This window comes from Argiope bruennichi, chromosome 6, assembly GCF_947563725.1.
Source record: "Argiope bruennichi chromosome 6, qqArgBrue1.1, whole genome shotgun sequence".
Taxonomy (NCBI): domain Eukaryota; kingdom Metazoa; phylum Arthropoda; class Arachnida; order Araneae; family Araneidae; genus Argiope; species Argiope bruennichi.
This window is the reverse complement of record NC_079156.1, coordinates 81,074,796-81,088,595: the sequence shown is the minus strand read 5'-3', so window position 1 is coordinate 81,088,595 and position 13,800 is coordinate 81,074,796. Positions and strand designations below refer to the sequence as shown.

General features: G+C 27.1%; 1 protein-coding gene across 1 annotated transcript in view; it reads left to right on the top strand.

Annotated features, from left to right (window-relative positions):
- Positions 1 to 13,800, top strand: part of LOC129971413 (ATP-dependent RNA helicase DDX24-like) — a 28,153-nt gene that overhangs the window by 9,375 nt on the left and 4,978 nt on the right. The window contains exons 4-11 of the mRNA XM_056085166.1: positions 570 to 715; positions 2,799 to 2,876; positions 2,971 to 3,093; positions 4,578 to 4,688; positions 9,445 to 9,563; positions 10,064 to 10,191; positions 10,624 to 10,739; positions 10,832 to 11,113. Coding sequence (XP_055941141.1) covers positions 570 to 715; positions 2,799 to 2,876; positions 2,971 to 3,093; positions 4,578 to 4,688; positions 9,445 to 9,563; positions 10,064 to 10,191; positions 10,624 to 10,739; positions 10,832 to 11,113 — 1,103 coding nt within the window. The remainder of the gene's footprint in view (positions 1 to 569; positions 716 to 2,798; positions 2,877 to 2,970; positions 3,094 to 4,577; positions 4,689 to 9,444; positions 9,564 to 10,063; positions 10,192 to 10,623; positions 10,740 to 10,831; positions 11,114 to 13,800) is intronic.

The window sequence follows — 13,800 nt, the reverse complement described above, 5'->3', positions numbered from 1 at the left end:
AGCATTCTTATATTCTTGTACAAATGCATGCAAGTTTGTGCACTATAAGTGAAATAAAAAACAGTATCACATCACTTTTTTTTTTTTTTTTATAATCCCATACTGATAATTCTCAAGAGGTTTAGATGCTAAAAATCAAACAGCTGAGTCTTCTCTCTAGGCTTGGCCGTAGGAGGGTATATTGTATTTAAAGGCAACTTTGAGTAAATGTATGTCTTAATTCCAAACTTTTAGAAATTTAAAATTTTTAATATCGCTGGTTTTGAAGAAATGCTCCATCATTGATTGATTTTTTTTCATGTGATTCAACTTCTACTTTATATATATATATATATATATATATATATATATATATATATATATTTTTATGAAACTTTAACTTTGTTCTTTATTTTTTCATCAAATGTTTCAGTATGCAGCTGGTACTTATGCCAAATCATAACCATCATTAATTTACAATAAATTGCTAAATAATCATTGATAAAATGTGCTTATATAAATTTGAAAAATATATATTTTTTATTTCTACTTTTACTGTTTCTACATTTAAAATATATTTTGTTTTATAGATATGTCTGCCTGGGGTGGCTGTCTTCATGATTCAATTATACGAGCTCTAAAAGAACTTGGTTTTCAAAAACCTACAAAAATTCAAGAATTGACAATCCCTTCTGCTATTAGGGGTAATCAAGATATTTTGGGAGCTGCTGAAACTGTTAGTGTTTCCATGTTTATAATTTAATTTTTAATATACATATTTAATATGAAATTAATTTGAATATTTATTGCTAAGGGGAAAAAATACAATTTTGATTTGAAATAAATATGGCATTTATTCGAATTGCAAACATATATAATAATGAATAAAATATAGAATCCCTAGCATTTTTTAAATTGAAAATAAATTTGTGGTAAAATATACTTATGAAATATTTTGGTTATTCACAGGGTTGCCACGGCACTGGAAAAATACTGAGAATTTAAAAATCATTTAAAAAATCTTCTGACAAAAATGCAGTGAAATTTTAAAAATTCAAAACAAAATTGCATGAAAATGAAAAAGAAAATTTCAAAATAATTGATATTAAACTTTGTATTTTAAAGAAATGCAGGAGATGATGATATTCCAAGCTCAAAAATGTCAAATTTGATGTCTGAAAATATCTTGATGTCAAGCTTTTTAGTTCAAGAACCATCATTTAAACTTTTGTGGGCATTAAAATTTGTTGCCTCACATGTCCTTTAATGCATTCAATAACATGCTGAAAGTATTTTCACATATATTCATTGATAGTAAAATAACCAAACTTTGTATTTTAAAGAAATGCAGGAGATGATGATATTCCAAGCTCAAAAATGTCAAATTTGATGTCTGAAAATATCTTGATGTCAAGCTTTTTAGTTCAAGAACCGTCATGTAAACTTTTGTGGGCATTAAAATTTGTTGCCTCACATGTCCTTTAATGCATTCAATAACATGCTGAAAGTATTTTCACATATATTCATTGATAGTAAAATAACCAAAAAATGTTCTTTGTGTCATACAGAAATGTTGTTCATTTTTCAATATGAACTAGGTTTGTTTTTCCCAACAGTCTTAAGAAATCATTAAACAATAAAAAATTTGTAATAAAATTTGATGAAGCTTAGAACTGCGTTTCACAGAAATACAAAATGGCTCTTCTTGTAAGATATTGTGTGAATTAACCAACAGAAACTCCACAAAATTTTGAATTTAATATTTTTAAGACATACCACTGCTCAAGAACTGTTTAAGAATTTTAAAGTAGTTATATCAAGTTTGAACATATAATTTCTTTTACAAATTAGTATGAGTAAACCAAATATAAATTAAAAATTTCTAAAACATGTCTGAGAATAACTTTTTCCTAAATGACTGTAAAATTTTAGATTTAGGTAATTGTTGTCCATTGAGCATTTCAGTATGAACATAAATCTACTGAATGAAAAGTAGATGCTACTATAAGAGCAATGTATAAAATATTTTAAGATAGTCCAGCTAGACATGCCAATTTCCTGGAAGTTACTGATTCTTCTAAATTTTCATTAAAATTCTGTTTTTTCCACTGGGTAGAAAATGTCAGTGTCTGCAGAGTGCTCGAAAGGTTTCTGACAACATAAAGAAATACATAGATTTCAATTTTTTTTAAAAAAAATCTTTTCCTGAATCTGTTGTAAGTGATAATATTATAAATGCTTGTCAAGATAAATTGATTCTGGCTAAAATAAGCTTCTCGTATATTGCTAATATTCTTCAGAAATTTCTTTAAAAATTACAATCTGATCCAATAATATCTTTTATGTATATATATTTTTTTTTTCATTTTTATTAAACAGTTAATGAAAAACTTTGTCCAAAGAAGCATAATTGAGTGAACAAAAACTTTAAACACTTATTTTTGATAGAGCTTAAGATCCTAAATATCTAAGGTTAATATTGGTTTAAAGAATACAATTACTTGACTACTCGTTGAGCTACTGAAGCTGAAAAAAAGATACTTTTTAGCAGAATGTTTTATATTTGTGAAGAATGTTATTGAAGAACCTTGTTCTTTCCACACATTAAAATTGTGGCGCATTTTTATTCCATTATAACTTACATGAATGCTGTTTGTGCATTTTCTGATATATTGCATATAGGTACAAGAGAAATCACAGGGAATTTTTTTTTCCAGATTTGAGTGATAACCTGGTTTAGTATTGATAATGTTTTAAGTGTATTTATTACTTGTCACTAAAGTGGTGTTAATTTTAATTTTGCTGTTTGATATTTTTAGGGAAGTGGAAAAACTTTGGCATTTGGCATTCCAATTGTAAATAATATAATTTCCATCAAGGAAAGTAGGAGACAAAAGGTAATTTTTTCATTCTGTTAATAACAGTTAGTTTTGAAATTTCAAAGTGTGTTGAGCTATCTTATATCTTTCTGTTTTTTTTTTTTTTTTTTAGGCTGAAGCAGAAAATATTGAATATACTAAACCTTTGTACAGTATAATTCTGACACCAACTAGAGAGCTTGCTATTCAAATAAAGAAGCATTTGCAAGCTGTATGTAAATATACTGATATTAAGGTACATATATTTTTTAATATTTACATATATAATTAATTAAATTTTGAACATGAGCAGTTTATCTGAGTTCATGAATGGATCTTCTCTTTATGTGAACCAAATTATGCTAGAAATAAATACTAAATGAGTTTATACTGAATATTAAAGAATTAACCACCACTCCTCTTTAAAAATATTGATCTGTTGTGTGAATTTGGTAATAATTTTTTTTTAAAAAAAGAAAATTGTTTTCAGTGTTTAACCAAGATTATAATACTAAATACAAAGTACCGAAGAATCTTAGATTTTTTTTTTAAATATTAGGACATATTCTAGGATTTATCAACAATTGTCCTGTTTCACAACTTTTTTAAAAATCTATAATTATAGATTAAACTGTAGTCATCAGTAGTAACTCCTTTTCCCATCTATGATATTCAAAATGGATTATTAGCATGATATTCAAATGCATACAGGAAATGCTATTTCTATAAAAAAGATCACTTGGATTTTGGATTAGTATAAATGATCTTATTAGGATATTAAAAAAAAAATATTTTACTCTAGATTTTTTTTCTTATTACAATTAAAGCAGTATTTTTTATCTTAATAATTTTGATTAATTGCATTTTTTGTTAAATGGAATCAAAATAGATATTCAGTTATCTGTTATTTGTGCACCTTTTATAAAGATTAATTGCAATCAAAACTATATATAAACCAAAATATTTTTCATAATCTGATAACTTTATTAAGATTCTACTTTTAGCTAAAGAAAATTTTTAAATCTCTCTTGTGTTTGCTTGTTCATGATTTAATGACAGTTTATATTCTCTCTTTTTTGAAAACTTCTAACTATATAATGATAAAAAATTTATAACTATACAGCAATACTATCAAATCCTTTATTTCAGTATTTCTTAATAATTACCTTATAATATAAAACTAATCGTAACTATGCTGGAAATGCTTGTTTTCTTTTTGAATACCATGTTTATTGTTTGAGCATATTGAATTTATATCTATTAATATTTTAATCTAGTGCATAAGTAGGTCCATTTTAAATTGTTGGTAAATGCCCACCCCATCCTTTTTCAAAATATCCCCCTTTTGTTTTATTTTTTGATATTTATATTTTTGCACAGTTGATATGCACAGATGTTGATTACTTATTTTATAAATTCAGAAAAACACAAAAATATATATTAATGTTTAGCTAATTGTATCTATTACTAGACATTGTGTACTATTTAATCATGCCTATAGTTTTGATTTAAAATGTCTTACTTTGCATCATTGTTTATCTTTATTATGTATTCAAACATTAAACAGATAAATTAATATCTCTTAACTCGCCCAATATATGTAAAATTCATTGAACCAAAACGATATAGTAAAATCATGAAATTTAGCTAATATGAGTAATTGTTGTTCTTTCTAATATGTTTAAAGGTCATGAATGCATCAATAAAACTTATATATGTTATATCCATTTTACTTTTAAGATAGGAGTTCTAGTTGGAGGATTAGCACCAGAAAAACAAAAAAGAATCTTGAAGAAATGTCCTGAAATTATTGTTGCAACTCCCGGTAGATTGTGGGAAATGATAGAAGAAGTGAGTGTATTTCATCATGTTCCATTTTAATATGTGAAATGATGTTAAAATATATTTAAAAAAATTGCCTTGCAAAATCTACTGAGCACACAAAATTCAGTTTAAAAAATATTCTTACTTTTTTTAAAAAAATTGTCAGCAATATTCATGTTATTGTCATTGATTAAGATTTTAAAACAAGAGTTTTAACTATCTAAATGAGTAAAAATTTACGGACTGCTTTTGTGCTGATAAAATCTTACACTAATTTTTATGCTTTGTCAATATTATATATTTAAAAAAAATGGGAGATTTTAAATTTTATTATCAGTTACTATTTATTTGTTATATTTTTATTATTCTAGCTCTTTGAGAGAGATCTTAAATGACATGTATCTGTATGGTATAAAAAGGAAAAAGAAAACATCATTAACAAAAAAGACAAAATAATAATCAAAACTAAGTATATTAGCATCATTCTTTCACTTTTCACTAAGCTGGTGCATGAAGACACAACAGCTGCATACTATCCAAACCCCCTGAACTCAACTCTACCATCCAAAAGAATTTCTTTCCTCTGTTACCATGTAGCCCTTGGTCTTCCTCTTTCCGTTGAGTGTGCATACAATTCTTGTATGGCAACATTCTAAGTATATGTCCAATCCAGTGCTGTTTTTTTTTTTTTTTTTTTTTTTTTTTTAAATTTCAGCTGATGTTTTATTATAAAATTGTAATATATTATAGTTTTTAAAAATATATATATATAATTAAATTTTACAAATTTTCAAATTCATTTCATTTTTACTTGGATAAAAAAAACTTTAAAAAAAATTCTGTGTTATTAATTTATTTTAAAATATTATTGTAGTCAAAGCATTTCATTCACAAATGCTATCAGACTTCCGAAACTCTCTTCTCCATTCAACTGCTTGAACAATATCATTATTCCTCTGTAACTGAAATAAAGAAAGACAATATTAAAAAAAATTTGAAACTCATATATTTGAAGTGCAGCAGTACCTTTTAATTTTATTCTCAAATTACAGAAAAATTCTTTTTTTGGCTCAGACATTCTGACAATAGTATCAAAAACTACATTTAAGTTTTCTCCTTAATCACTTAAATTAACAATAAGCAGCATTTTTCATCAATGACTGTAATGTTTTTCAAAAACTGCTTGCCTAATGTATATATATAAATATGTACAGTAGGCAAAATGATTATTTGTACACCACTTTTTTTTAAAGTTTTAGAAACATATAAGCAGCTATTTTATTCATTGCGACGTGTGAGCGTGAGTTTATTGTTTATTTCTAAGTAAACGAAAAAAAATATTTTGAAATAATTTAAAATAAAATCTAAATCTAACAAACTTGGAAAATTTCTTGAAAAAAGTATATTTGTACACCTATATCTTCTCTAAGTATTACTATCATTTCATGTAATTTTTTCACATTATAGTTAATTTTTTGGATAGTTTGTATTTTTTAAACATTGAAGGTTATCTTTTTTAACAGTGAAGGTCATTCGCAGAGAAAAGTTGAGAAATGGCCACGAAATCAAAAGAAGTCTCTTCAGACATGATAACTCATATTGTTAACCTTAATAAAAGTGGAAAATCATATCGCGAAATTCAAAAGATGGTTAAGTTACCCTTTACAACTATTGGTTACATCTAAGAAAATATAAAAATACTGGACGCGTTGAAAATGAATGCAGGCCAGGCGGCCCGAGTAAATTAACTTCAAGAAATAAACGAAGTATTGTTAAAGCAGCTATTAGAAAACCACAAATTTCTGCTCAGAAAATTACAGATGACCTTCTCGCATCTTCTAACATTAGAGTGACCGCTCAAACAATAAGAAATGTGTTACTTAGTGCTGGTTTAAAAGGCAGAACTCCGAGAAAAAGAACCAATGATCTCTGAAGTAAATAGAAAGAAGCGTCTAGAATTTGCTATGAAATACAAAGACAATCCCATGGACTTCTGGAAAAAGGTTATTTTTTCAGATGAGAGTAAGTTTGAAATTTTTTCACCCCCTAGTATCCGAAAAATCTAGCGAAAAAATAAAACAGCCCTTGATAATAAAAATGTACTTCAGACCCTGAAACATGGTGGTAGAAATGTGATGGTTTGGGGCTGTGTAGCTCATGGCAGTGTTGGAAAATTACACTTTATTGACACAAAAATGACAGTTTTAGGTTACATTGATGTGTTGCGGCATAACTTATTAGACAGTGCTAGAAAATTGGGTATCAGTGAGACTTTCTTATTCCAACAAGATAACGATCCAAAACACACTGCGATAGTTACTAAAACATGGTTGCTTTATAATGCGCCAAGATGCCTTGAAACTCCACAACAATCCCCGGATATAAATCCAATTGAAAATTTGTGGATGCTATTGGATGCTCAAGTCCGAAAAAAAAATATTGCAAGTAAAAATAGTTTGAAAGAAGCACTCATGGAAGCTTGGGATGAAATGGATCAAGAAACCAGCAAAAAGTTAATAGAATCAATGCCAAGACGTTTTGAAGCAATTGTAAAAGCCAATGGAATGCTACAAAGTATTAAATTTCTATAAAATAATTATAATTATGTTTAAAATTTGTCACTAAATAAGTGTACAAATACTCTTTTTGTACAGTTTTTATAAAGTTTTGTTCATTAATCAACTAAAGTTTATGTTATTGTTTTTTTGTTGATATTTTATTATTATTTTACCTCACTAGAATATATTTCTGCAATTTTAACTTAGTTACCTTATTTTATTTTGCTATAATATTCCAAAATTGAAGTGTACAAATAAACATTTTGTCAACTGTATATACTTATATTATAATAAAGCTGTATGCGTTTTTTTTTTGCGCTCTACAGGCCAGACTGTTTGACCTTCAGCTACCAGATTTGATACATGTATATCTTGGGGGTCGGAAATGTGCACTGCGGAACGATTTTTTTGAAATTTTAATTAGAATTTTAGTTAATTCAAAATTAAGCAAAATTTTGCCATTTTCTTCTCGACAACTTCCAAAAATATTGAATGATGTAAAATGATTTTTACATGTTAAAGTTTAAAAATTAACATTTTAATGATACCAATATTATAATTTATAAATTTAGTGTCTGGTTTTAATGAATTTGTAAAAAACATTTTAACCTTACTTTTCAACAATTTATTTCGCTGAAAATAAAATTTGACCTCCACGGGCCCTTTAGGCATGCATGGGAGAAAATAACCTTTTATCAGCACATTGCCATCATGTTGACAAAAACTGAAGATAAAATTAATGTTTACTGCAAACTAAACCTAGGAAAATATAATTTATAGCATGTGTCTGTATGAAATGTGATATGTTTTGTAAAAAAAAAAAAAAAAAAAAATGATAAAAAGTTTTCTGTGACATTTTAAAATAGCTATATCATTAATTTAATAATTCAGTTTTATTTAAGGCATACATGGTTTAATATATACAGGATATCTGTACCCAATAGCTAATTTCTAAAACTTTATCAATAAAAAAATGGTCTAAATGAAATAATTAATCATATTTTAGACAGTTTACATCAATAAATGTTCTGATGAATTGCAAATTTTAATTCTTTATATCGATCCTTTGTTTTTTTAGTCTTGTTTAATAAAATGTCACACTTTTAAATGACTGATTCTTGTCATTTTTAAATGAAAAAAAAAGTTCCTTTCTTTGGAAATTAAAACTGTTTTTGTTATGAAAATTTGAAAGTCTGTTTAATTAAAGAAAGTTATTTTTTCCCATGCATGCTTAAAGGTTCCATGGAGTGTCCCCCCCCCCCCCCCATTCTTTCCCTATTTCTGTAAAACAAACAATTTTAGGCCTCTCCATTGACCGTCTTGAAGAAAATAACCAATCAGTACTTGGACTTTTCCTGAGGCTGATCTAAAATAATGAAATTGCTGATTGTCCTAAAATAATGATATTCAAAGCTTTATAGCTCGATCAGACTGATCGCAGAAGATTAAAATGGTAAATTCTCAAAATAATTTTACTGACTTAGATTTATAGGATCGAAAAACTGTATAAAATTTAGGTTTCATAATTGTTTTCAGAACTGCATTTATTGATCGAAAAAAAATATTATTTACCAAATTTAAATTCTTTTGAAGGTAAAACTGAATTTTATAATGAATCAGAGAAATTTTTATTACATAGTTCTTTGAAATATTGGTTAAATTATGAAAAATATATTATATGTTACACATAAGATTACAATGCTAAAGGATCCGATTTTCTGTCGTCATATTTTTAAAAAAAACACGTTTAATTTCAGTAAAAATGTTTTAATATCGAAGTTTTATTTCTTCCAATTTAAATCTTATGGCTGCTGACAGCAAATTAGATATATATATAGTATAATGAATAAAATATTGTAAGGTTTCTAAAATAATAGGAATTATGTGACTAGTGAACAAGCTGGCCACCAAAGATGCTTAGTATATAATATTGTCTCCATTTTCTCTTATTTTTAAAATCTATTTATTAAATTAATAAGATGAAAAATACCAAAAAATTAAATTTTTGAAATCGTCTTTGTATGCAACTTCAAATACTTTGCAGTGTTTAAAGAAAGAATTTGTTTTAATGGCTTTTAAAAGGTTTGAAATTTAGTTTTAAGCTCTTAGTTTGTGGCTTTTTTATTATAATTTTTTATAATAAAATAATTGTCTTGTTTTTCACCAATCCTGTGAAAGACAACAAATAATTTTAAATTAAATTTATTGCATTTTTATCTCTTTAGGGGGTATCTCATGTAAGTCAAATCTCTAATGTGAGATTCTTAGTTATAGATGAAACTGACAGAATGGTTGAAAAAGGACATTTTGCTGAATTAACACAAATTTTATCTCTTATTAATGGGTAAGAATCTTAAATATCAAGAAATATTTTTCATTTATAGTATATTATATAGTTATCTCTTCTATTTATACTTTATTAATAAATTTATAAAAAGCATGATTTTTAAAATTTTTTAGCTTTTGCCCATGGTTTCTTTTTAAATTTACTTGAGATCTAATAATCTCATAAATCTAAAATATATGCTTTACCCTTTAATTCTTTTGAATTCTGTAATATATAACTAAATGACATTTGCTTTGAGAATTGTTAATATATATTATATGATTTTTATTAGATTATAAGACATAATTTTAGCTTTAAAGTATTAAAATATGTTATTTTGTTGTACACGACTTGAAATTGATGAAAAAATAGTGTTTCTTCTGAGTGAATAAATTTTTTGTTTTCATTTTCTTTAATTTTAATTCCCTATGTATGTATATATATATACATATTATTATATAATATTATTTTTACTTAATGTTTCAAAATATTTATCACTGCGTTTGATTTTCTTTTAGTAACGAGAGCAACAAAAAGAGACAGACATTTGTTTTTTCGGCTACTCTTACTCTCATTCATGATGTACCAAATAGAATAGCTCTGAAAAAGCGAAAAAAGAAAACTACTCAAGCTAAACAAAAAATTGGTAAGTAACAATGTCTAAAAGTAATTTTACTGTAAAAATTAAACTTTTAAATTAATTGTAAACTATTTTGGTAAGCTCATCTATCTAAACGTAATTTTGCAGTAAAAATTAAACTTTTAAACTAATTGTAAGCTATTTTGGTAAACTCATCCTAAACAAAATTAAATGATACTTCTGCTTTAAGATGTCTCAATTTTTAATTGCTGTCGTAAAAACTGTAAACTGCAGTTTACAATTTTGCCCACCTCCATCTTTCTTTTCTCTTAAAGGAATCCTTTTCAACTTAATTTCAGCGTATTAAGCTAAACTGTTTAAGGATAACTGAACAAAAATATTTTAATCAGATTTGTATATTGGTTGTAACTGAAATCTGTGTTCTATTTTGTCTTAGTATTGTAAATATTTATATTTATTATTTTTTCCCCCATATAGAATCTTTAGTCAAATTGATTGGAATGAAAAATCCAAAAGTTATTGATATAACTAAGAAAACTGCAGTTGTTGAGACATTAACAGAAACTCAAATAATGTGCAGCATTGAAGATAAGGTAGGTGTATTATTTATTGATATATGTGTTTTATGTATTCAGATTCCACATTTAGTAACTAAGACGATTAATATTGTTATTTTATATTTCAGGATTCATATCTTTATTATTTTATTCTAATGCACCCTGGACGAACTTTGGTGTTTTGTAACAGTATTGACTGTGTGCGTCGATTAAGAAACGTTCTTGAACTTTTAGAATGCCACCCATTACCACTTCATGCTTCTATGCATCAGCGTCAAAGGCTGAAAAATTTAGAAACATTTGAAAAGAGTGAAAATGGAATTTTACTTGCAACCGATGTTGCTGCTAGAGGCTTAGACATCAGAGGAATTGAACATGTAATTCACTTCCAAGTGCCTCGTACTACTGAAGTATGTAGAAGATGTTTTTCCCCTTTTTAATGATGGATTATCATATTTAATTGGAATATTTAATTTTTTAATCTAATTTTATTTTTAAGACTCCGAATCTTTAAAAGAAAACATGAAATTATAACGTCTGCAAAACTGACAGTACAATTTATCTCTTTATTATTCTTAGGATTTTCATTTTAATTACCGTGTATTATTACATTATGTATATAGTTCCTCATATACATAATATTTCTAATTACATTATAATAATTATATTTCAAAATTTCGATTATCAAAATAATTTCCTGTTAAAATTGTGAACAAAACTTGAACATTCGTCATGATTGCAGAAAAATGCCATTCTTTCAGATGAGTAGTAGAATTGAAATAGATGTGCGCTTTTGCTCCTGCTTGCCCACCATCCTTTTTCACTTCCTCATGTACATAGCATAGAGAAAATAGTAATCGTGAAAAAGTTCAAACTCAAGATTTTGACGAATCTCTGCATTTTAGTCCTCCCTAGGTTCGAAAAACACATTTCTGAAAAATGTCCATCTATCTGTCTATGATAAAGGTAACTCGGAAATGCTTTGAGCTAAAGGGTTGGAATTTGGTATACACACATTTCTATCAGTTTGTATGAAATCTGTTCAGAAAGACTCCAGCTGTCCGGCCATTTGAATATAAGTTAAGCCAATAATTACAAAACAAAGAGAGTTAGATAAAGAAAATTTGGTACACAGATTTAACATCTATAGTGTAGATGCCTATCAAATTTTGAGCCAGATTCAACGGCAGGTTAACTGTATGTCAGTCTGCACTTTCAGAAACATGTAAACGTGATAATTAAAGAATGCAGAGGCTTAAATATATCAAATTTCAAATGGATTTTGTGATTGCAATTGCAGTTTTGTGTCGATTGAAGAAAACATGTCTAAAACACATTTTTTCGGATATTATTAATTATATGCGAGGGATTAATTGCCAAGTATGGCACAGTAGATTTAGTAAAAATGCTGAATTCATATTAAAAATTAATATTTCATTATTACACTAACATATATACCACTATATACACCATCCTACAGTACACCAGTGCCATATAAGGTGTACTCTAGGATGAAAAGTTTATTCGAGTTTATATGAAAAGGATTTGGGAATATTATTCCCACTGGTTTCAATGAATACACCTTTTAGTCCTACTTGCATATCTCTTATTTTCAGTATAGTTCCAATGTAATATTTTTGTTGGCATTTGTTTTTACCATTTCAGTCATGAATCGCCCTTATTCAAAGTGAAAATGCCCAGTATTTGGTAATTTAGATGCAATGTGTTGTCAACCTACAAGGATGTTATGAATACCAGCTTATTAGGATTAAGGATGGTGTGAACTATTTTACTGTTACTGTTTTATGATATGCTGGCATATCATAAAATGTGATAATGAAACTAATAAAGAGCTTACATAAGAAACTTGAAAATATCGTTGTTTCAAAGTTGTATAGCCAATAGCTCAATTCTTATTTTTCAACACAAACTTGTGAAAACAACATTGAAGGCATATCAATTGAAGTGCAAAAGCATTTTAAGATCTCACTTTAAAATGCCAAAAAAATAAGTTAAGAAAAGTTCTGCAATAATTTATTTTTTGATTTTTCAGCTTCAATTGTAAGAACAGATGAGTGCAATTATCCCAAACTTAGAAAAAAATTGACTAATGAAATGCTAAAAGATGCATATGTGTAAATATTTAAAAAATAATAAATAAATTAAAATTAAATATTTTATTCCATATTTTTTTTAACTGGAGATAGAAGATATTCCATTTTAATGAAGTTTTCAAGTGAATTCAAAACACTTTTTGAAATCTTTTCCTGACTATGTCAGATGGGTAATCTCAAAAAAAAAAAATGTTCGTGCTACATGACCTACTCTAATATATAAAAGAGCCAAAAAGCTCATGTAGTGGAACCTCGCTTAATGAGTATAACTTTGTTCCGAATCTGATTTGTAATGTGAAACAACAAACCATAGCAGTTCAGATAAAATAGCACAGTGTGTTCCATTGCGAAAAAAATACTCAGATTTATAATAATGTAGTTTAAAATGCATGCTTTTTTTACAAGGAAAACTGTCTTAAGACAGTCAGTCACCTTTGGATATGCTTCATTATCGTAAAATGAATATGTAGTACTGATAGCTACTGCCTTATTAGCGTGATATTTCTGAACATATGATGCAATAATTTCCCATACTTTTAGGATCTCTATGTTTCATACTTTCAGGAAAGGTTGCTGTTCAATTGCATCTGATATTTCTTCCTTTCCTATCAAAATCTCCTCTGCAGCTTTTTTATATAAAATGCAGTTGCATAAGCTCTTCAGTAGTTCTGTCTATGTTCTTCTTCCAGCTTATGGATGTCATTGCTACCCATGTTTAACTAACTTCATAGTCTTGACCAGAGACAAAATCTTGTCTGCTATGATTCCTTAGGCACTTTCTCTAACTCCTCAGAGTCGCCTTTGCTAACACTATCCAGCTGTTGTTGTTATTTCTGATCCCAGGTGGTATACCCTCTCCATGAACCAAAGATCTCTAAAAAGTTCAAAAACAATAGCAGATCCCTTAAAATCTCAAAAATAGTAAAATTTAAACATTTAAGAATATGATTGGGGGAGGCTAACTGAAACTTCTTTCATGTAAA